Below are 25,083 nucleotides of genomic sequence, written 5' to 3' on the forward strand. Positions count from 1 at the left end.
ACAGTGGGCATATGAACCAAATTGGACTAATCAGACCTTTCCTAGAACTCTCTTCTAAGTTGAACTAGAGAAAGATAATCTTTTCTATTTGGTTCTCAGGGCTGTTGGGATGTGAACCCATTTCCTTCTCTCCATACTTACAAGGAATCCTACATTAGGAAAACAGAAACCAGCCTGTAGAGAATTACAAATAGCCCTTATAGTCTTCATGTCCTTGGTTTCAGGGGCTCCTCAGAATAGTGCACCCCATTCTCTGAATGGTCATGTAGGTCAACAGATTCTCTCTTTTAACTTAGTTAAGAGTTTTCAGTTGTAATCAAACGGTTCCAACTATTACAAAGCTGAGATCAATACTTTGTCAAAGTTAACTTCCAGGTATCTATTTATATATCAATTCTCTCTTACAGCTTTGTAACTGTATCCATGTCTCTTCCCTCTCCTTGTACTCCTTGAAGGCACAGGCTGTATCTTAATCCATCTAGCTTGCTTTTAAGCCCATACCTAGCATAATGTCTGAAACAAATTAGGTGTTTAATAAAGTTTTGCTGTTGAATAGCAAAGTTCATATAAGATAAAATTTTATTAATTTGTATGGAGTGTTTCCCTTTTGGCACAGTGTTTTCAGGGATGGGAGAGAGTTGTATTATATTGTTTTTCAGCCATTTTTACCTAATGAGGATTTGAAACCTACTTCAAATTTCCTCTTTACTGTAACCTTTAATATTTACTACAATTTTTAACCTTTTGTATGTGTAATATACTTAAAACCACATTCAATTTCGCTTTAGGTTAAAGGAAATTATATATAAAGAGAGAAATTCCAAAGCACAACTCGAAGTTATGGTTCACAAACTTCAAAATGAAGTAAAAAATCTAAGTATTGAATTAATCAAAGCAAGAGATCAACAAGAGTATCACATTAGACACTTAAGAACCCTGGAAAAAGCATTAGAAAAAATGGAGAGGCAGAAGGGACAACAGCAAGCAGCACAGGTATTTCTCTTTAAATCCATCAACCATGTGAATTAACACAAATTCATAGCTTTCATCTTGAAACAAGTTTTATTGTTATAGAGTAAACTTCAAAGATGTTAGACTATATGCAAAAATTAATTTAAATGTAACAATTCCTGTGGAATTCTTTCTTTCCTTTTTCTTTTTTTTTTTTAAAGATTTTATTTTGGGCACTTGGGTGGCTCAGTCGTTAAGTGTCAGACTCTTGATTTCGTCTCAGGTTATGATCTCACGGTTCAGGGGTACAAGCCCCCACATCTGGCTCTGTGCTGACAGTGCAGAGCCTACTAGAGATTCTTTCTCCCTCTCTCTCTGACCCTCCACCCCACGTCACTTTCATGCTGAAAATAAAAGTAATCTCTACACCCAATGTAGGGTTTGAACTTAGCAACCCCCCGATCAAGAGTCGGATGCTCTACCAACTGAGCCAATCAGGCCCCCCACTCCCCACCATGGAGTTATTTCTGACTAGCACTTGCAAAGCAGTTTTAAGAATAGTTGGTGGAAATATTGGAGGTTATTAGGCTTATGTTCTGGGAGCCAAGTTTTAAAAGTCTCTTTGGGGATCCCGAAGATATTTCATTTTCATGCCTTTTGAGTGGAAGTTATTGAGGTCTATGATGTAACTAAACAATAGTTAATGCTAGTCCGATGCTTCTAAGACTGTACTTTTATGTGACCATGGCATCATTAATTTAATAAATTTGGAAAAAAATCAACTTAGTCACCAGGTTCTATTTAGAAGTCCGTTTTCTTTGGGGAAGTAGCATTAAAATAGAAGCAGGGAGAGTATTATCTAAATACTGTAATATATATATTTACTCAGATACGACTTATCCAAGAGATGGAGCTCAAAGCTGCTGCTGCTGATAGAGAAATAAACTTACTTAGAACTTCTCTTCATCAAGAAAAGGAACAAGTACAACAACTTCATGAAGTTCTTACATTGAAAGAACAAGAACACAGGTAAATGAAAAATACATCAGGAAAATGACTTTTAAAAATAGAGAAAGAAAGCTTCTTGGTTCCTCCCTACCTTATTCACTTACCGAAAACTAGACTGATTGATCAGTGCTAAAGTCTGACAGAATTAGCTCATGGAAAATAACATGTTTAGGTATGCATTAAAATCAGTCTTACAGAAAGAACTGATAGCTTAAAAACAAATAGGTGGCTTTATTGAGGTAAGAACTTATAATAATGAAGCTCATTTTGCATTTTTTCAAGCCCAACCAAAAGTCAGTCATTGTAGTAGAGAAAACTATTTTTTTTTAATTTTTTTTTTAATGTTTATTTATTTTTGAGAGACAGAGACAGAGTGTGAGCAGGGGAGGGGCGGAGAGAGAGGGAGACACAGAATCTGAAGCAGGCTCCAGGCTCCGAGCTGTCAGCAAGGAGCCCGACGCGGGGCTCGAACTCAGAGTGTGAGGTCATGACCTGAGCTGAAGTCGGACGCTTAACCGACTGAGCCACCCAGGCGCCCCGAGAAAACTATTTTAATTGACCTCCAGGTAACTACCTGTTAAATTAATCAATAGCCTTTATTCCTCTGTAGTGCAGGAGTCAACAAACTTTTTCTTTGAAGGGCCAGATAGAAAATATTTTAGGCTTTGCAGGCCATACCTAACTATATTTTTGTAGTAATAAAGTAGCCATAAGCAATATGTAAATGAATGGGCATGGCTATGTTCCAATAAAAGTTTATTTCCAAAAAAAAGAGTCTCCGGCCAGATTTGGTCCATCACTTATAGTTTGCCAGCCCTGCTCTGTGGAGTCCACAATAATTTGAACACTTGCAGCTAGTTATCTACTTACTGCCCTACCAGTTGAATTGTGTATTTGCATGAGTTAATTGTGTTTGTTACCAAACCTGTTTTGTTTTTGCCCTTATGTAAATGAAATTTTTACTGTATAAATTAAATTTTGATGCACCGGGGAAAATTGTCAACATGTGCAGGGGCAGAACGACTATAAAAGACGAGGGGGGAAATAATTGTAAAAATCTAAAATTTTGCACTTAGTTTCCTTCACAGATATCTTTTAACTTCTTGTTCTGATTTAAAGAAACCAAAACTAGAAATAATGGATTTTGTATTATGGGTTTGACTTATTCAGGAAAAATAGTGGAAAACTGTAAAGAATTAACTCATATTTAAATAAACTTGCCCTATATATCAAAAGACCAGTGAATACTTTCACACTTTAACTGATTTTTTTCTCTTAACCAACCACCAGTACCAGTCAGACTATATTAGTTGTATGTCACAGTTGTATGTCAAAGAAGATACAGTGAAGTAGAACTTGACTTCTACAAATGCACCTGAAGAATTTTAGAAATCATAAAATGATTCTGAACTATCTCAGTGAAGTTAAGATACAGCAGACCCCTTTTATCCCCATCACCACTGAATATATATAGTCTTCGTCTAACTACCATCCTCTGCTAGGTTGTTTTTGAAAGTGAGAAGCTGATTTTAAGTTAACAATAGAGAATATAGAATATTTAATAACTATTTAAACAGCCTTAAAGTTTTTCTTTCCAGATGAATAGCATCCTGCGATTTTTATTTGTATTTCATTCCAGGAAAGAACTTGAAACAAGGGAGTTTCTCAGTGATGCTGAGTTCCAAGAAGCCTTAGCTAAAGAAGTAGCTAAAGAAGAAAGAAAGCATGAACAAGATATAAAAGAGTACCAAGAAAAAATTGATACATTAAACCAACAGTATATGGATTTAGAAAATGAATTCCGTATTGCTTTAACTGTTGAAGCCAGAAGATTTAAAGATGTAAGAATTGGCATCTAGCTTTTTATTGAAAACAAAATCAGCAAGATATGGTTGGATGAGAGGACTACATTTTAGAATTCTAGCTTTATTTACATGTTGCCTCTATGATTTTAAGCAAATTACTTAAATTCTTAGAGCCTTAGTTTCTTCACAAAAATATAGCTACTCTTCAGTGCTGTTGCAAAAACTGAGTGAGATTATAAATGGTCAAGTAAAGACAGCACCGGAATAAGAATTGGGAAGCCTGAATTCTCCTATTTCTATAGAGCAGGGATTGGCAAACTAAAGACCCTAGGCCTATTTTTGTAAATAAAGTTTTATTAGAACACAGCCACAGAAACAAATAGTTTCTAAATATTTGGAGAACTGCTATTTATAATGCAATTTTGAAATATAGGTTAAAGATGGTTTTGAAAATGTTGCAACTGAGTTAGCAAAGAGCAAGCATGCTCTTGTTTGGGCTCAACGAAAAGAAAATGAATCTTCCTCTTTAATTAAAGATTTGACCTGTATGGTGAAGGAGCAAAAAACAAAACTTGCAGAAGTTTCGAAATTGAAACAGGAAACAGCAGCAAATTTACAGGTAAAACATTGAAACATTTTATTTCCTCTTTAATTTTTTATATCATAGTCTCATGTATATTGTGATGATTTTAATGCTAAGTATATATATGATGCATATGAGAAAAGTAATATAACTAGGAGATTAAACAATGATTTCACAGATTGTATTGCTTACACTAAAATGGTATTTAAATAAAATAAGTGAATTTAAGAACTGTACTTAGGTAAATAGGTTCCAGTTGTCTGTGATACAGCAGAAATTGTGATGGTGATACTCAGATGGTTGAGGTTCGGGAAATGGCACACAAATTGCTGATAGTCTTGTGGTGGTGATGGTTGTCTTTAGATAGACCTAGCTATAGTAATTCTTAAATTAACCTTTTTAGTGCTGTTGTCTCAGCTTAAACATTAGCGGTATTTTGCCCAAGAAAACTTAATTCCAGAAAGTGACCTTTAGATTATTGATATAAATGCTGGGTGAGAAATTTTGAGTATTACATGTGTAGCTGCTCTTTTAAGATAACTGATATTAGAATAAAATTCAGCGTTCTTAAAGGAATAGTCCCTTAAAATTTGACTTTTTATTTTATGACGTACACTTATCTTAAAATGAAAACCTTTGTAATGTAAAATTTAGGAGCATTTACTTTGTATTTGGTTAGATTACAATTTTTCTCCTAAAATGCAAAAAGTAAAAAATAGAGCACTTAAATGTAATACTGTGCTTTTTTTTTTTTTTTGATGTTTTTTGGGGATATACAGAATCAAATCAACACCCTTGAAATCTTGATTGAAGATGACAAGCAGAAGAGTATTCAAATAGAACTTCTCAAGCATGAAAAAGTCCAGCTCATTTCTGAGCTAGCCGCCAAGGAATCACTAATTTATGGTTTAAGGACAGAAAGAAAAGTATGGGGGCATGAGCTGGCACAACAAGGTAAAATTTTCAAAGGGAAAATAGCTCATTCTTCTAAACCAACAATTCTGGGTATTGATGAGAAAAACAAGCGCTCATTAATTCTGCCTAAGACATACCAAAAAAAGGCAACACTTTATATGGAAGGATAAGTAAGCATTTGCCAGCCAAACAGCCAAATGAAATGCCTAAGATGTGAAATAGTTTATTACACTAGTTAGGAAGTTACAGCTCTGATTTTTTTCTTAATTTTGGTTTTCTTCCCAACATAATTTGGTTACTTTTCTGATCAGGTATACATTTACAGTGCTTCAACTAACTAAGTCATTGAAATAATTCTTACACAATTATTTTAAATTATTTGTATAGTATGCAGTATTCATGTTTTTTCCTAAAAATTTGGTAACACTTTTGTTATACATAGAGAAATGTGAGAATAGTGTATGAATGAAAACCACTTTAGGTGTAGGTATATTTACTCTTAGTCTCCTTTCTTTTCCAATCACTAAAGCAAGAGATAGACACTGTTTTATGGCCTTCATAGATTACAAATTATGAATAGCTAGATGTTGGTCTTAGTGGAGAATTGCTCATTTGTCCATTCCATATAAGAATCTTTAATATGATTGTTTGAATGTCATAAGTTGATCAATTAAATATCACATGTCTGAGTTACTTGTTTTTGATTTGTGGCTTTAGGTTTTCCAAATAGCCACAGGTGTTTAAAGGGCCTTTTGGTTCTTTTCCTGTTTCCTTTTATATTATGCTTTATGTATTTTGGGTTTTTATTCAGTTTTTCTTTTTATTTACTTTTTATTTACATTGTTAAATTAGATATTCATAAAATACAAATCCTCTAAGATCTTTAAAAGTTTGTAACTCATGATGTTTATTTCTCAGGATCGTCTCTAGCCTTAAATCGTGGCAAATTAGAGGCTCAGAATGAAAGTTTATGTAGAGAGAATGAGTCTCTGAGAAAGGCAAATGAACGTGATAATGATGCATTAAGAATTAAGTGCAAAATCATAGAAGACCAAACTGAAACCATTGGAAAATTAAAAGTTGTAAGTTTGATACTTTATTTTGGGAAAAGAGCATGTGGCAGTTTTGTAAATCTGTGGATCAGAGTATCGAATAAATATCTGTCTCAGTGAATCCCAACTGTTGTGGAATTTGGGACAGATTATCAGATGTTTCCTTATGTAATCTATGCCCTTTGCCTTTTAAAATGACTGTATGGCCTTTATTAACTTTAAATTACTTTTACCTCAGAATTTTATGGGATGTTATCGTGGTCCTGTGAAATAACTGAAAATAATGTCATTAAAGGGTTAGGAATCTTAAGAAAATTAATGTTTTATATGTTTAAAATATCCATTTAGAGCACTGTTTAGGATCTTCTAATATTGCTAAATTCTGAAAATTGTGACAAAACCCAACTATTCTGTATTTAAAAGTAGAAATAGTTTGTAAAACTATGCTTGTTCCCAGGGGAAACCATTTCACCTTCTTCTCCAATATGGCATATCTTAATAGAGAATACTACTAGGTTCACTTGTTTCAAAGTATGTTACATGAAAATTTTCCAGAGAAATTTTTTGAAAGTTATCTTGAGTACTGAATCAAATTTGATCTCCAAAATTTTCTTCTAGAGATTATCTCTTAAAGTGTAAAACTGAGCCTGGCTGGCTCAGTGGGTTAAGTGTTCAACTCTTGATTTCAGCTCAAATCATAATCTCAGGGTTCGTGAGATTGAGCCCTGCATTGGGCTCCACACTAACAGTGAGGAGCCTGCTTGGGATTCTCTCTCTCTCTCTCTCTCTCTCTCTCTCTCTCTCTCTCTCTCCCTGTCTTTCTGCCCCTCCTCCACTCACACATGTTCTCTCTCTCTCTCTCTCTCTCTCTCTCTCTCTCTCAAAATAAATATTTTTTTTTAAAGTGTAAAAACTAAGAAAGGAGTATTTAAAAAACTTCTAAATGAGATTATCACCCATTAAAAGTAACAACTCGTTCTTCAGAGTAGCTATAACTGCCTAACATTTAATTTTCTTTTTCTTAGTCATTTTTAAGAAACTCCTTGAGAACTTGACTTTATCAAGTACAGAAAATAAATCTGTATCACCATGTTGCTATATCCTTAGCTAGGTTTAGGCCATGAATGCCTGAATTGTATCATTCTAAGCAATTACATTGTTGTTCACTCCATTGAAATTTGGTTTCAGTATATCCAAAATTTCAAATATATCTGTGATACATGCCAACTTGCAGTGAAAATTATTGAAATTTTTTAGCAGTAAGCCTTTTTTCTTGTTTTAAAATTCTAGCCAAACATATTTTCCTTTGAGTTAAGCTAAGTATGAAACGGAAAGACTTGTGATTTGCTTTTTAAATTTCACAAAGCAAAGCAGGGGATACTATGGGTACAAGACATTGATCTGACAAAGCTACTTCTACAGAAGACTACTGCCTTCTTGTCAGTCTCAGAGCAGGAAGGAAATGACTAGTAATGAATGATACAGTGGAGCCAAAACACTGTTGAGTTTTAGTTTTAGAGTTTTGGTTTTAAAAAAAAAAAGTTCAGATTTTTCAACCCATCATTCTTTTCCCATAACTTACTACATTTACTTTAGAGAACACTGCACAGCCTCACAGGTGTGAGTATTAGGGTGCTTTCCCACCAACCATGTAACAGAGAGAGATAGTTAGGCATAATTTCTTTCAGCAGTAAATTCATCTAAAACCGATAATGACCTTTATCTATTGTTAAGTTGGATGTTCATAGAATAGAAAACCTTCAGGTCTTTTAAAGTTTGTCACTGATCGTATTGTTTCTCAGGATTTTCTCTAGCCCAAAATCATGGGAAATTAGTGGCTCATATTGAAAGTTTATAGAGAGAGAACAAGTCTCTGCAAAAGGCAAATGAACCTGATACTGATGTTTGATGTTTTGGAGTGTGATATTTTCAATTAAATGGAATCTATAGTTAGCTTCTGACTATGGAAATCAGAAGCAGAAGTTTTTTTAAAAATTCTGTTTCTGCCCCATATATTATTTTGGTATTTTTCAGTATATCTGGGTCATAGTACTCTCTGATGCTGCAATGTTTATCATTCTTTTTGATTAATAGGGTTATTTCATAATAATTTTTTATAGCTTTTGTGAACTCCCATAACATATGTCAAGACTGCTCACTCTTAGTGCTTCAGAGAGTCAGGGGGACAAAATAAACAATTCATGACTTTTTTGCAAATGTTGGTCAAGACTAGGAGACTACCCAACATCTTTGGTTAGATTTTTGCATATGTAACACACTGAGGAATTGAACTGCATTGTTTATAATTCTTATGAATATATACTTAAATTGGCCTTTCCCAGTATTTGTGTGTTTGCCTCCATCTTCTTCCCAAAAGGAAAAAAGGCAAGGTGGAGTGGGGCAGAGGAAAAAATAAGAACTGCCAATTTCATCTTTTCTCACTTACAGAGACTGATACCAGTAGTCGGTATGTAGCAGACTGTTCCAGACATCCAGGCATGCCCCCACAAAGCAAAGAAATAGTCATTGGAATAAATCACCTATAGGAAGCCTAATCCCTGCAGACATTTAACGCTGCCTAAGGTGGTTTTGATCTTTCATTATCCTCTGATTTGTAGTATGCACATACAGGATAAAGTCTGGCTCATGGTATAGAAGATAGCATAAAAAGTTTGGGGAGATGTAAACCCTGTTCTTATGTGACATTTTAATAGTGATAAAATCATGCTTTGTTTTGAGGTAAAGCATTTATTTGCTCATCCTGATGCAGAAAGCACTTCTGTTGAATATAGTAGAAATAGCAGTTTAATTAGTGCCACACATGTACTGTGCATATCAGTCTTTGCTGTATCTGTCATCCACCTAGAGTTTTCTTTTTCTTTCTGTCATGCAAACATTTTTTCAAATGCAAAATTAAAGTAATTGAAAATTTTTATTGTGCCGCTTTTCCTTCTCCATGATAATTGCTAACTTACTGAAATAAAAAGTGTAAAGGGCATAAGAATTTTATCTTCCTTTTTCTTTTTTTTTTGTAATTTTTTAATGTTTATTGGTTTTTGAGAGAGACAGAGCATGAATAGGGGAGGGGCAGAGAGAGAGAGAGGGAGACATAGAATCTGACTGAAGCAGGCTTCAGGCTCTGAGCTGTCAGCAGAGCCTGACGTAGGGCTCGAACCCACAAACTGTGAGATCATGATCTGAGCAGAAGTCAGACACTTAACTGACTAAGCCACCCAGGTGCCCCTAGAATTTTATCTTTCTTAATAGCACTTAAAACAAAGTAGTAGTGATGTTTCTTGTTGATTGTTATTAAAAAATGTCCTGTAAATCTTTTTGAAAACACTTAGTGAATATTCAGTTTATTTTTTAATCTGTAGTTTTTAGAATCATTTTAAACCATTAAATCCAAATAGAAAATGAGACATCTGGGTTAATAAAAATAAAGTGCTGTTTTTTTGTTTCTCTAAGTGTGTACAAGAAAAAGAAGAACAAATCAAAGTATTACAAGAAAAGATCATTGAAATACAAAAATGTACCCAAGAACAACTTGATGAAAAATCTTTACAACTGGATGACGTAATTGAAAAACTGGAAAGACACAATGAAAGAAAAGAAAAACTAAAACAGCAGTTGAAAATAAAGGAATTAGAACTTGAAGAAATTAGAAAAGCTTATAGGTATTATATAGTATTTCCTATTGAGAAATAAAATGTGGCTTAATAGTTTCATATAACTAATTTTATTTTTTAAATTATTTCTTTTTGTATTAGTACACTTAGTCAGAAGTGGCATGATAAAGGAGAGCTTCTAAGTCATCTGGAAATGCAAGTAAAAGAAGTAAAAGAAAAATTTGAAGACAAGGAAAAGAAACTTAAAGCAGAAAGAGACAAAAGTATTGAACTACAAAAGTAAGTCCTAAAATATGTGAGAGATCTTTCTCTTTTTTTTTTTTTTTATTTATTTTTTTTAATATGAAATTTACTGTCAAATTGGTTTCCATAAAACACCCAGTGCTCATCCCAATAGGTGCCCTCTTCAATGCCCATCACCCACTTTCCCCTCCCTCCCACCCCCCATCAACCCTCAGTTTATTCTCAGTTTTTAAGAGTCTCTTACGGTTTGGCTCCCTCCCTCTCTAACTTTTTTTTTCCCCTTCCCCTCCCCCATGGTCTTCTGTTAAGTTTCTCAGGATCCACATAAGAGTGAAAACATATGGTATCTGTCTTTCCCTGTATGCCTTATTTCACTTAGCATCACACTCTCCAGGTCCATCCACGTTGCTACAAAAGGCCATATTTCATTCTTTCTCATTGCCAAGTAGTATTCCATTGTATATATAAACCACAACTTCTTTATCCATTCATCAGTTGATGGACATTTAGGCTCTTTCCATAATTTGGTTATTGTTGAAAGTGCTGCTATAAACATTGGGGTACATGTGCCCCTATGCATCAGCACTCCTGTATCCCTTGGGTAAATTCCTAGCAGTGCTATTGCTGCGTCATAGGGTAGATCTATTTTTAACTGTTTGAGGAACCTTCACACTGTTTTCCAGAGCGGCTGCACCAGTTTGCATTCTCACCAACAGTGCAAGAGGGTTCCCGTTTCTCCACATCCTCTCCAGCATCTATAGTCTTCTGATTTGTTCATTTTAGCCACTCTGACTGGCGTGAGGTGATATCTCAGTGTGGTTTTGACTTGTATTTCCCTGATGATGAGGAGTGACATTGAGCATCTTTTCATGTGCCTGTTGGCCATCTGGATGTCTTCTTTAGAGAAGTGTCTGTTCATGTCTTCTGCCCATTTCTTCACTGGATTATTCGTTTTTCAGGTGTGGAGTTTGGTGAGTTCTTTATAGATTTTGGATACTAGCCCTTTGTCCGATATGTCATTTGCAAATATCTTTTCCCATTCCATCGGTTGTCTTTTAGTTTTGTTGATTGTTTCCTTTGCAGTGCAGAAGCTTTTTATCTTGATGAGGTCCCAATAGTTCATTTCTGCTTTTAATTCCCTTGCCTTTGGAGATGTGTCAAGTAAGAAATTGCTGCGGCTGAGGTCAGAGAGGTTTTTTCCTTTCTCCTCTAGGGTTTTGATAGTTTCCTGTCTCACATTCAGGTCCTTTATCCATTTTGAGTTTATTTTTGTGAATGGTGTGAGAAAGTGGTCTAGTTTCAACCTTCTGCATGTTGCTGTCCAGTTCTCCCAGCACCATTTGTTAAAGAGACTGTCTTTTTTCCATTGGATGTTCTTTCCTGCTTTGTCAAAGATCAGTTGGCCATACTTTTGTGGGTCTAGTTCTGGGGTTTCTATTCTATTCCATTGGTCTATGTGTCTGTTTTTTGTGCCAATACCATGCTGTCTTGATGATTACAGCTTTGCAGTAGAGGCTAAAGTCTAGGATTGTGTTGCCTCTGTGGGAGATCTTTTGATGTAAACACTGAATTGGGATGGGTGAGATGTAAAAAGCATATGTAAATGTATTTATGTGTATATATGGCTTGTATGAGTTATTTGGTACTTAGTGCCTAACACATAGTAGTAATTGTTGGGTGAATATATTTTTTTATGACTGTGATTATTTTCAAACTGATTGAAAAATCTAGTGATATTTTTGGCTCTTCTGTGTGGAGTTTAGAATGGGCAGTCCCTTAACTACCAGGGGCAGTGAACTCCTGAAGAAGCTAGAATGGATTTCAGTAGCAGGCCTGCACAAACTGAGGATGAGAGCTAATTTGAAAGAAGGGGAAGAAAATGTATACCTGGGTGCCATCGGTGTGTAGATTTTATGAAATCCCATAGAGGAAATGAAGGCTTCACCTTGTAAACTATGTAACTGGACTTCTTAAAATAATTTATAAAGTTGGCTGCCTTGAAAAATAGGTAACACAGTTTAACGATCAGTTAAACTCTGGTCAGGATTAAAGAGTGGTATGGATAAACAGCAAAATCTCATGTAGGGGTCAGTTCCCATTATATCAAATCTAATAGAACCTGGAATTTGATTTCTTATATTTTAACTCAGTGTAAATGGAAAAGGTTTTGACTGACAGTAGTGTCTTGTTTGTCTGCTAATGGACCCTGCTCCACTTTGCTTTCAACCAGCACTAATACAGGGACTTTGGCTTGGAACCTGTTGAAATTTTCTCTCCTGCCTGTCACAATTGGGAGTCTCTTATATCCTAAAAGAAATAATCATTTCCTATAAATAGCAGTTCCTAAAGTTAATATAAATCATAAAGCCTGACAGTTTTCAAAATCTCTTATATTGCATTGTTTGTCATGTTGTTAATAGCAAAACAGTAAAGACCTGATTGTATACATTAATGCTTTTATGCATTGTAGACTAAGATTAGTATGTAAGATAGAAGATTTTTAACTTAATAGAATTTTAATAAAAACAGATTTTATTTATATAGCCTTTTATAATACATAAATTGGGGTGCCTGGCTGGCTCAGTCAGAAGAGCATGTGACTCGTGATCTTGGGGTTGTGGGTTTGAGCCCCATATTGGATATAGAGATCACTTAAATAAATAAATTTTTTTAAAAATACATAATTGGTTTTTTTCTTATATCTTATTTTGCAACCAACAATAATTCTGTGAGGTTGGCAGAACAGGTAGGATTATCCTGTTTGTATAGTTTAAAAAACTTAAAAGCAGAGTTTTGTGACTTGCCCTTAAGTCATACAGCTACTAAAGGTTGCTTGCATCTGGGAACATAAGAAAGACTTGATTCACGGACCCAGTGTTCAGTCTATTACTATGGGCTATGCCAAAAGCAGAAAATATGTTCATTGTGGACTTAACTTTTTTAAATGAAATTATTCATACTTAATATAAAGGAATTGGTTTTTTGCCTCTAAGAAACTTATAGCACTAAAATTTTGTGAATACAGTACTGTTTAATGTGTTTATTAACACAGGGTTTTATCTGTTAAACATTAGCATAGAAAAGTCAGATCTACATGTTCATAAACCTAAACCTGCCTATAATGTACACTTCTCAAATTATCACACTACAAACACATAGAGAAAAAAATTGATAGCAATCATCTATGAATGTGCTTATATATCATACCATGAGACTCAAAATAAATGGGAACCAGAGTACTCTGACCTTTAGAGGATAAAAGGGTAACAAATTTTCATTGATGTTATCCTGCCCTGTTCTGTTACTAACAGATTCTGCTGGGTGAACTACTTATGTCTTTTATTACCCAGGATACCTTCTTCTATTTAATGGAGTTATATATACTTCCATTAAAATGTGAATGTAAGATGGGGTGCCTGGGTGGTTCAGTTGGTTAAGCATCTGACTCGATTTCTGCTCAGGTCATGATCTCACAGTTTGTGAGATCAAGCCCCATGTCGGGCTCTGTGCTTACAGCATAGAGCCTGCTTGGGATTCCCTCTCTCCCTCTCTCTGCCCCTCTCCCATGCACGTGCTCCCTCTCTCTCTCTCTCTCTCTCTCTCTCTCTCTCTCTCTCTCTCAATAAAAATAAATAAACATTTTTTAAAAAGTGAATGTAAGAGCTGCCATCTAAGAAGAAAAGAAATCCTAATTTTTATAAACAAAGATAATATGGTTTTTGTGCTTTTTTTTAAGGGATGCGGTGGAAAAGCTTCATAGTATGGATGATGCCTTTAAAAAACAAGTTGATGCAATTGTTGAAGCTCATCAAGCTGAGATAATACAACTAGCAAGTGAAAAGCAGAAATACATTGATTCTGCAAATTTCAAGGTACTATTAATAAAATTTGCTTTGATAATCAGTATTAAATTATTATAGCTAAATAAATTATATCTTTGAGAATTATAAAGAGAAAAGGCACTATGATTTAATGACTGAATAGATATGAAGAATGTTGCCAAAACTATTGTGCAATCAGGCCAAAATGCTAGTAATACTTAGACTAGTTGTAGAATTCTAAGGAAACCAAAATTAGAAGTTTGATTCTGATGTGCACCTGCTGCATGATCTCTGAATAAAAATTGACGTATTCCTGATCAGTCTCATATGGAAGCACCTTTGGTTACACATAGGCAGGGTAAGAATGTGAATAAGTACAATTCATCACTACCTTGGAAATAACTCCCAAGATGTGTTTTGTTAATTAGGGTTTAAGACTATCTTTGATAATCTTGAATGATATTTAATATCATCGACAGGAATTTTAGGTGTTATTAAATCAGAAGCAACATCAGAATCACCTTATAGAGCTTGTTGGTTTTGTTTTGTTTTTTAATATTTATTTTGAGAGCGAGTGCACATATGCTAGTTGGGGAGGGGCAGAAAGAGGAGCCCAAGCAGGCTCCATGCTCAGCACAGAGCCTGATGCAGGGCTTGATCTCAAGACTACGAGATCACCACTTGAGCTGATATCAAGAGTAGAATGCAGGGGCGCCTGGGTGGCTCAGTGGGTTAAGTGTCCGACTCTTGGTTTCCGCTTAGGTCATGATCTCACGGTTTGTGACCTCGAGCCCCATGTCAAGCTCCGTGCTGACAGTGCAGAGCCTGCTTAGGATTCTCTCTCTTCCTCTTTATCTGCCCTTCCCCCTCTCACTTTCTCTGTCTCTCTCAAAAATAAATAAAAAAAAAAAAGGTAGAGCACTTAACTTACTGAGCCACCCAGATGCCCCTAGAGCTTTTTAATAATACATATGCATGAGCTTCCCCCCCCCCCCCCACCGAGACTTTGATTTCCTAAGTCTCTTGTATTTTAGTTAGACCCAGTTATTTTAAAACTCAGCAGGTAACACCTGTTTGGTTTGATATGTCCCCTCTTTTGAGACCTACTAGATCAGTGGAACAGTTGTAAATTTCCATTTTTCCTTGATTTTGAAGTGGCAATAAGAAAGTGAGATACCTGTACGAATAGAGACTCAGAAACCAGTGACTGGGAAAGAGTTCATAAACAGAAAGAGTGACTCCATATAATTATTACAGTTGTGTGATTAGGTGACATTACCCTCAGGAGTCTATGTGCAAAGAAGGAAGCAACAAGGTCTTTGGAAATAATGAATAAGGAAGTATAACTTGTTCAAAATGTAGTTATTTATTTTATTTCATGTCAACAGATGTTTCAGAAGTTTTCTTTAAAATCTACCAAGTTTAACAGGGGTGTATCAGGTAATACCAAATAAAACCTAAGATTAGGCCCTTAGTTGAAAGTGAAATAATAAGTTTGATATTGGACCTCTAGTGCCGATGACTTAATAATATCAAAGGGATGTGTCTGTTTGAGAGTTAGAGAAATGGCACCAGAGCTTAAATGTTATAATCATGAAAACATTGTAAATTATCACATGAATATAATTTAAATTAGGAGAAATACTAATTTTCTCAGGGAAAAAAAATTAGGAAATCTATATTAGAGATTAGGAAGAGGGAGATAAACAGAAAGGAATGGTCATATTGATAGTACTGTCAGGAATGTTGTATCATAGGAGAATTTCAAGCAGAAATTAGTAGGATCAAATACAAAGAATCCTAGGAGAATATTGGTTAGGAAGAAATGATAAAATTATCTTTCAAAAAGATGGTAATTTATAACCCACAGCAATTTTAGAAATGAGATAGACTAAATTAAAGCATTTCTTTAGGAAGGGAGGTTATTTGTTTTGAAAGTTTATAAGGAACTGATATTTTACTTGAACTCATGATTCCTTATTCATACGTAGTACAGGACAGTGGAAAGATTAAGTCAAAAGAATGGTTTCTGTCCATATACGCTACTGAGAAGCTGTATAACTTGAACAAATTTTCTAAGCTCTAAAATAGAGTTAAAATAAATGCCTATGTGCTCATCACAAGCACCCATGAGATATAGACAATATACATGTAAGTACTTTGTGTACAGTATACACATTGATTTCCCTATTAGTATTTGAACAAGTTACATTTTACTAACCTCGTTGCTTTAAATGAATACCACAAGTTACAAAATTGAAGAGAGTAAAGTGTTGACTTTTTGTTTCAGAATACATTTTTAAAATATATTTTCTTTAAAAAAAGTGAATTTATATGTTGATTTAGGTTCATCTAGTTGAAGAAGAAATGCGTGAACTTCTGCAAGAAACATGCAAGAACAAAAAAGCAATGGAAGAAAAAATTAAGCAACTTGCTTTTGCTCTAACTGAAATTCAGCGAGAAATGTGATGTTTCTGAGAATGAATTTAATTGAAATGGAACAGCAGACCTATTGTAAAAATGATTAAATATTGTAATAGTAGTAACTGCTATGACTTTGAAATGTCTCTTTGTACACATTTCATTCTGATTATATTTTAAAAGACTTTTGATCAAGTATTTTTCAATTGTATCTGTAGGTTTCTATAATAAATTGTTGATAATATGTGTATTAGAAAAACCTATCAACCAGATTTATGACACTTTCTTGTTTCTGTGCTATATATACATTGTTTGGCAATTACACATTTGCCTACAAATATGTAAATAGAAATTAAGATTAGTATTTAGACTATATGAGGTAAAATATTTTCATCATTGTTGTTACATTATTGTGTTGATGAAAAACTAATATATATATTGGTCATCCTTTAGTTGATGTAGCTCCATTTTTTTCGTAAGTGTAGCTGAAAAGCTTTGAAGTCTGTATGATAAAGATGTGGCATTCTTAACAAAGCACAGGTAACCATCTCCACATCACTCATAATGACCCCTTTTTTAGAATGCATATGACTTTTTCATTAAAGATTATACTTAAGGTTTTATGAACATTGTCTGTTCCTCAGCAGCAACACTACTGTTCCATGCTCATTTTCCCTTCTAATCACTGTATATAAAAGAATTCTTATTTTAACTTTTGTCATCTCTTATGCTCCTATGCATGCAGAAAAAGGAAAAAACCTAAATACTATTTCTAAAAGAAAGAATATTTTGAACTAACAGCCACTGAAGTAAGTTTTAAAAATTAAATGCAATCAGAAAAAAAATGCAAATGCTTCTAAAAGAGAGGGCTCCATTTCATTAGAGGCAAGATTCCTACTGAAATCTGTGGGACAACATCAAGCATACAAACATGCACAATGAGGTCAGGAGGAAAAATAATGGCTGACAATTTCCTAAATTTGATGAAAAAGATTAACCTACAGATCCAAGATTTTCAGTAAAAGCCAGGATAAACACAAAGAGAACCACACCTGGGAACTATAGTCAAACTCTTGGGAAATTCTTGAAAGCAGCAAGAAAATACGATTCATGTAGAGGAACGATTGACTGCTCATCAGAAGCAGTAGAGGCCAGAGGGCAGTCAGTCACACAGTTGATATGGGAAGAAGAGGAATTGTCAATCAAAAATTTTATATCCAGCAAAACTCTCAAGATAAATGCAAAATAATGGCATTCCCAGACAATTGATAGAATTTATTGCTAGCCAACCCACCTTAAAAGAAATGTTCAATTTCTAAAAGGCTGAAAGGAAGTGATACCAGACATTAACTTAAACCCACTGGAAGAAATGAAGACTATTGGGAACAATAAACATGTAGGTAAGTTTCTTTTTTTTTTTTTTTTTTTTTTTAAGTTTATTCATTTTGAGAGAGAGCTAGAGAGCAAGCGGGGAGAGGGGCAGAGAGAATACCAAGCAAGCTCTGTGCTGTCACCGCAGAGCCCGATGCAGGGCTTAAACCCATGAACTGTGAGATCATGACCTGAGTCAACGTCAAGAGTTGGACACTTAACTGACTAAGCCACTCAGGCATCCCTGTGGGTAAGTTTTCATAGGACTATATAAATACATTTTTTCTTCTGTTAATTAAAAGACATTTATGGCAATAATTGTAACACTATATTGAATTTACAGCATATATATTGGGATATGTGTGACAAAAAAACACAAAGTTGGGAGGAAATACAGCCATACTCGAGTTTATTTTGTCAGATTAATCTAAAGATGACTGATAAATTAAAATGCATATTGTAATTCCTACAACAGCCATTAAGAAAACCCAAACATTATTCCTGAAAAATCAGAGTAGGTTCCACTTCTGGAATGGCAGTGCAAGGAACTCTGTGGACCTGGTTTACAGCCACAGCTGGTGAAAAGTATTTTAAAACACCCATTTAAAGTCTGAACATTTTCCTATGAGCATGCAGCAAATGAAACATTTCTTTAAGAAAATTTACTAAATCCCCATAAGAACAGCAAAAGCTTACAATAGATTCCTTAAAATGCCCAGTTTTTATTAAAAAAAATACATAAGACATACAAAGAAATAGAAAAGTGGAACTGATACACAGTATAAAGGAAAAGTAGTTGCAAGGGGACCCAGATGTTAGCCTTAAAAAGGACTTCAAAGCAACCACCATATATTCAAAGGACTAAAGGAAACCATGCTTTAAAAGTAAAGTAAGGTATGTTAACAGTGCTCACCAATAGTAGATACACAAATATTTTTAAATTAACGATTTTACTATAGGGTCTCTACAGTGCATTTGAACTGGCAGAAGTATCTGTGAACTTTGAGGTTGATGGAGATTATCTGAAGAAGAGAAAAAACCTGAGGGAAAATAAGCAGAACCTCCGAAACATGGATTGCATGAAGTGCACCAACGTACAGCGAAGTACCAAAGGAGAGGGGAGAGACATGAGTGATCTATATAAATTCTAAATAAGATATATATAAAATGTAACTAACCTATATATTAGAAGAAATAATGGTTCTAAGCTTGTCAAACTTTATGACAATCAGAAATTTATACCCCCAAGAAGCTAACTTCAAGTGGGAAAAGTTGATGACAGCCACTACCCAGAGTAAAAATATTAAAATTGAAAGAAATGTGAGGAGTCCACAAATATTTTCAAGTTAAACAGCAACTTCTAAATCTATGAGTCAAATAAGAAATCACAAAGAAAAGGTGTGATAGAGAAATGGGCTCCATATTGACCCATGATCGGTGTATGTGGAGGCCAGGGCTGTGTGGGGAGGGGAGGTTTGCATAGGTAAGATTCAAAGATCAGAGGTTTAAAAAATCATTTGGCTTTCTGAAGTATGGAGCCCAAGAAGGACTGCCTATACTGTAGCCTATCTCTGGATCCAAAATCTTTTTGCCCCCAGTTTTATCGAGATTAATTGACATGTAACATTCTGTAAGTTTAAGGTGTACAAAATTATGATAGGATGTATGTATATATTGTGAAATGATTACAATCAACTTAGTAACATCCATCACCACACAGTACAATTTTTTTCTCATGATGAAAACTTTTTTTAAAGTTTTATTTATTTATAACTAATCTCTACACCCAATGTGGGGCTTGAACTCACAACCCCAATATCAAGAGTCACATGCTCCTTCAACTGATCCAGCTAGGCGCCCTCTTGTGATGAGAACTTTTATGATATACTCTGAGCAACTTTCAAATACATAATATAGAACTGTTAACTATAATCATGTACACTACATCCCCAGAATTTATATATATTATAACTGGAAACTTATACCTTTTGACCACCTTAGTCCAATTCCCCACCCTGGGTCCAAAATCTTGATTTGAAAGTACCTCAACTTAAACTCACTAGTCTAGCTTATCTTAGCACATATTAACACACCAAATTCCTAAAGTAAAGATATGCTGTCTTCAATACTCCTGAGCTCCTACAAAGTTAAGATGTTAGGTATAGAGGTTCCAGTTTATTATTCTGAAGGGTAATTGGAAAAGATACTCTACCTGCTCTCATCCTTTGGAATTCCAAAATGCTCACCCACATGGCCAGAGTGTTTAGGGGAATAGCAATTTATCTCTATTTTATTAGAAAATAAGCAGTTGCTACCCTTCTTCGTTAAACCCTACTAATATTTAAAGATCATGAATGTAGTGGATGATGCAGTAATGTCCTTAGGTTGATCTCATCATTGCAAGTTCCAGTAAGTAAATCTGCAACAATAGATGAATCCACATTTTATGGAGTAGGAGAATAACACTGCCAAAGTTGTGACTACTCATTGGGAAGATTGTCATCAAGAAGACTTGATGTCCCATCTGATTTGTGATTTATGGGCTAGCAATACCACCACTAATGGTGGTCCCTAATTATCTTCTCTATTTCTTTACTTCCTTTGGAGATATGAGATTGCTGCTCATGCCTAATTTAAGGCTTAAATCACAATGATCCAGGGAGACACAAGTTGCTGAACATATTAGTATAATTGACTTATTTATAGATTAAGTGGATGTGTGACCACCATTTTTGTCCAAGTGCCTGTTCGAGAATACATAACTTAGTTCTTTCAGAGTGCCTGGAGTCTAACTGTATTCTTTCCTTATGGTTCTGTCATACTGGTGTTTCCAACATTTATTACCACATCCTGGGGTGTAAATCACAGTGTGATCTAACTGCTTCTCATCGGAAGCCCCTAGAGCCCCTTGCCCAATCTCTCACCCCATTGTCACTCCCTGAAAGAGGTCTTGAGTCAGGCACACAGCCACCTACAATCAAAACAATAGCAAGCATGCTTTCTTTGGTTGGATATACCTACTGAGAATGAATTTGGGGAGGATCAATCCATGGGGTCTTCTCTGAGACTCATCAAATCAGAATGTTCTTTTCCGAACATTCTTTTCCAAGAGGCTACTGTGCAATTTTCCAGCATGACTCCTACCAGGCTTTGGAAAGGCTAGAAGTAGTTACATCTGTTAGTTAATTGTTAACTATAACATCTGTAATTACACTAAATTTTGCATTATCTTCCTCCAAGAAGTGTACAAATTGCAGTCTTCTCATACAACAATCTAATTAAGCAGTACTTTATAAATGAAGTTGGATATTTTTTATTCCATAAACGTCTTGGAATATACTTTTATTCAATCCTAAAGAGATGGTTGTTTTTACAACCTTGAAAATTTAAAGCCTAAATATCATAAGAATCTTTGAAATCTTTCCAGGATTTTATTATTGTAGGGAAAAATTGCCCATAGTAGATAATTATTTAACACTTCATGGGTGTAAGAATCCTCCTGTTCCCCAACCCACCTTGCCATAGGCTGCCCTTGTAGCTGCCACAGCTCTGAATGGATTACTTTATTTTTGTTAGCCAGTTTTTCACTTTCATCTCCATACTGCGGTACTTGTTGGTAATGTAACTGTCTCACTTTTAGATTCTGTTTTCTTAGCATATGGATCATGGTGGGACACTGAGGATCTGTCTGTGCCACTTCTTCCCATTATTTTTAAATCTTTGAGGTGGAGAGGCTTCCTGATTGGCAGATACTTTCTTCTGAACAGTAGTGTAAACAACATTGGTGTCCACTTTTACAGTCCTGGGATGCCCTTTCTGCTCCCAGTGTTTACAATGCTGACATGCATCACCTACTATTTTGTAAATACTATTGAGCTTATGAAATCTTGCTCTGTGTTCTTGCTCTGTTTACTAATATAACCCACATAAATATTCTGAACTTTTAGAGCAAATTCTCCTTGATGCACAACTGGCTGAAGACTAGAAGGATACCCAGGGTGCAATGGCTGCAAATAGTACCTCTTTGGTAGTGTATGCAGCCTGTTGATTGTATGGGTTCCCCAAGGGACCTTGGAGACAGGCCTTTCCAGTGGACATTGATGTCTGACTTCATGCTATCTAGGCTCCAGGCAGGTATGTGGGATATTTTGGAAAGCTCTAGGGCGGTGGCCAGGGTCCACATCGACCAAGTCATCATGTCCATCCATACTAACCTGCAGAACGAGGCACATGTGACTGAGACCCTATGCAAGGCCAACTTCAAGTTCCCTAGCCACCAGAAGATCCACATTTCTAAGGAGTGAAGCTTTATTAAGTTTAATGTGGAAGAATTTGAAGGTATGGTGCTGAAAAGTGGCTCATCCCAGATGGGTGGGGGTCAAATACATCCCTAATCGTGGCCCCTTGGGACAAATGTTGGACTCTGCACTCATGAGAACTCAGCAGTGCCCCCTCCTTATTCATGTCCACCAATAAATTCTACTTCCTGTCAAAAAGAAAAAGAAAAAAAGACTAGAAGAGCAAAATGGTTTTCTTCCTGTCAACTAAAAGATAAATGTTTACTGGGGTGCCTGGTTGGTTCAGTTGGTTGGGCGGCTGACTTCAGCTCAGGTCATGATCTCGCAGTCTATAGGTTTGAGCCCTGCATCAGGCTCTGTGCTGGCAGCTCAGAGCCTGGAGCCTGCTTCCAATTCTCTGTCTCCCTCTCTCTCTACCCTCCCCTGCTCACTCGCTCTCTCTCTCTCTCTCTCTCAAATAATAAACATTAAAGAATTTTTTTAAAAAAGATAAATGTTTACCAAACTATAAGTGATTATGGTCACTAAATAAACTAATACACTTAAAAACCGGTATCACATAAGTTTTATCATCATGATTTTCATCACATTTTCACACCACACAAATTGTTAGTTTCTTGTTAGTTTTTTATTTACTTTTAAAACTAACTTACTTTTAAAAATTACATCCCTTTATCAGCCACAATTTAAATAACATAAGTCACTAGTTTGATGTTCTGGTTATGTTTATTTAAAATTTTTCCTAATCCGTATTAGTCATGCAAGTATTATAATGAAGAAGTTCTTGACCATGTATCAGCTACAATCATTCTGTGTGATACCAGTAGTATGTGCACACGTTGAAAAAGATAAGTTATTGGATGGTCCACTGACTGATGAAAGATTCCCAAAAGTATTATTTTGACTTTTCCATTTTTTTCCATTTCACAAAGCATTTTTTTCTCAGAGATTCTAAAAGAACATATTATTTGATTTGGTAGTGTTCATGGCTAACATGACTTAGCTGGAAAATATTTGCTGATGAATCTGAATTTCATTTTTGCTGAATAAATTATTTTTGTTAAAAATGGCATACATATAATTATGTAAGTGTGTATTTTTATAAATAAAACAGTTTGCAGTAGACGAAGATAGTATGCTGCATATTTTAAGGTTAGATAATTTTTGGGTACCTCTTGTCATATTGAAGGATTTGCTTATTTGTTTGTTTATTTAGAGTACTTTTATTTTTCATTCTAGGGAATAGGTGTCCTGGCATTGCACAAGGAATTGAATGACGTGGGGATCATTAGTGGTGAGAAATTATCTTTCGACAGCAACACTTTTGACTTGGAAAAGTCCCTCTTGGTGATAAATCCAAAAATTTTCAACACTCTTTCGACATGAGGTTTTAGTTGCCGAAGGGTCTGTATCTGAGGGTAAGATGTATAAGTTTTTGTCTTAATTGGGGCAACGTATTATAATCAAGAAGCCTTTATGTGATGGCTCGTTATTTGGACAAGCTGTCTTCTTAAGCTTTGGTAGTTTGGTGATAAGCATTTTTATCTTACTAAAACTTCAAAGAAATGGTATTATCAACCATGTTTCCAAGGAAGAGGGTTGCTAAGCAACTTGATTTTTCAGGAAGGTATAAATGACATTCAGTTTCAGTAAATGTTTGACCCTATTTGCCTTCCCTTTTTATCTACAAGAGCAGTTAGAGGACTGTTAATATATAATAGAAGTTTGCAGTGTATACTAGTTGAATTATACTTTGTTATAACAAACTTGGATCTCTTATTCTTATATTTGAACATGTATGGTTGAAATTCAGACCCCACATATCAGATCATAAGCATTAACTTTTTTAGAATTCTTTATTTTTTAAATTTTTTTTCTTAAAAAATTTTTTTAATGTTTATTTTTGAGAGAGAGTGAGAGACAGAGTGTGAGCAGGGGAGGGGGAGAGAGAGAGGGAGACACAGAATCTGAAGCAGGCTCCAGGCTCTGAGCAGCCAGCATAGAGCTCACGTGGGGCTCAAACCCACAGACTGATCTGAGCTGAAGTCGACGCTTAACCAACTGAACCACCCAGGCACCCTGAGAATTAGAATTCTTACTACCACTCTTCAAGGAGCTTTGGAGGCAATTCTTTTTGTTTCTTTTAATGTCATCCCATATTTTTGATACATGTGCTCTTTCTGTAAACTGCCTTGATAGGGCAGTATGGTAGAATACAAGTCACCATATAAAATTTAAATTCTCTCAAATCTGTGTGAATTCTATTTCTATATATGTTTAAATGTACTTGGCATTTCTTGTTTCTACTTATAGGGCACAAGCTTGTGAAGACAAGGTCTTTACATTACTTATCCTATTTTGTAACATGCAGGTTTTAGATGGACAAAGAATATGTTTATCATAATGAGGGGATTAATAATCCTTGAAACATATTTTTTAACTAAGTTTGTTGTTTTTTGGTAGTATTGTTTTGTTTGTTTGCTTATTTTACCTAGAAAATACAGAAGATAGATGTTTGTGTGTTGCAAAGTTTGGAAAGGAAAAATAAGAAGCCAAATTTTATTCTTACTAATTCAGAACAGATTAAGTAAGGGAGAAATAAAGCTGATGAAGGCAGCCTTTCAATGGAAGTTTGTTACTTTCCAGGAGACCTGAGAGTTGGAAGTTATAACCAATCATGACCACTAAATAGGCTCATGCATTTAAAAATCAGTATGCCATCACCAGTGACCAGAATAAAATTTGGTTGAGGGATGGGACTCCTGGTCTTGAGGTTACGTGTTTGACCCCACACTGGGTGTAGAGATTACTTAAAAATAAAAAATATTTGGGGCGCCTGGATGGCTCAGTCAGTTAAGCCTCTGACTTGGACTCAGGTCATAATCTCATAGTTAGTGAGTTCGAGCCCCATGTTGGGCTCTGTGCTGACAGCTCAGAGCCTGGAGCCTGCTTTGGATTCTGTGTCCCTGTCTTTCTCTGCCTTTTC

The 25,083-nt window shown here is 35.2% G+C and overlaps 1 protein-coding gene and 1 pseudogene across 2 annotated transcripts in view; both read left to right on the forward strand.

Annotated features, from left to right (window-relative positions):
• The window catches only part of LRRCC1 (leucine rich repeat and coiled-coil centrosomal protein 1), a 47,467-nt gene extending 30,373 nt beyond the window's left edge, over positions 1-17,094 (forward strand). For both annotated transcript variants that reach the window (XM_007084312.3, XM_007084313.3), the window contains 10 exons: positions 789-993; positions 1,841-1,980; positions 3,599-3,800; positions 4,198-4,383; positions 5,127-5,301; positions 6,181-6,344; positions 9,783-9,991; positions 10,085-10,222; positions 13,923-14,058; positions 16,354-17,094. In XM_007084312.3, the coding sequence (XP_007084374.2) occupies positions 789-993; positions 1,841-1,980; positions 3,599-3,800; positions 4,198-4,383; positions 5,127-5,301; positions 6,181-6,344; positions 9,783-9,991; positions 10,085-10,222; positions 13,923-14,058; positions 16,354-16,476 (1,678 nt within the window). In that variant the 3' untranslated portion in view covers positions 16,477-17,094. The remainder of the gene's footprint in view (positions 1-788; positions 994-1,840; positions 1,981-3,598; positions 3,801-4,197; positions 4,384-5,126; positions 5,302-6,180; positions 6,345-9,782; positions 9,992-10,084; positions 10,223-13,922; positions 14,059-16,353) is intronic.
• Positions 17,095-21,761: 4,667 nt separating this feature from the next.
• On the forward strand, positions 21,762-21,882 carry LOC122235166 (annotated as a pseudogene).
• The last annotated feature ends 3,201 nt before the right edge of the window (positions 21,883-25,083 follow it).

This window comes from Panthera tigris, chromosome F2 (assembly GCF_018350195.1).
Source record: "Panthera tigris isolate Pti1 chromosome F2, P.tigris_Pti1_mat1.1, whole genome shotgun sequence".
Lineage (NCBI taxonomy): Eukaryota > Metazoa > Chordata > Mammalia > Carnivora > Felidae > Panthera > Panthera tigris.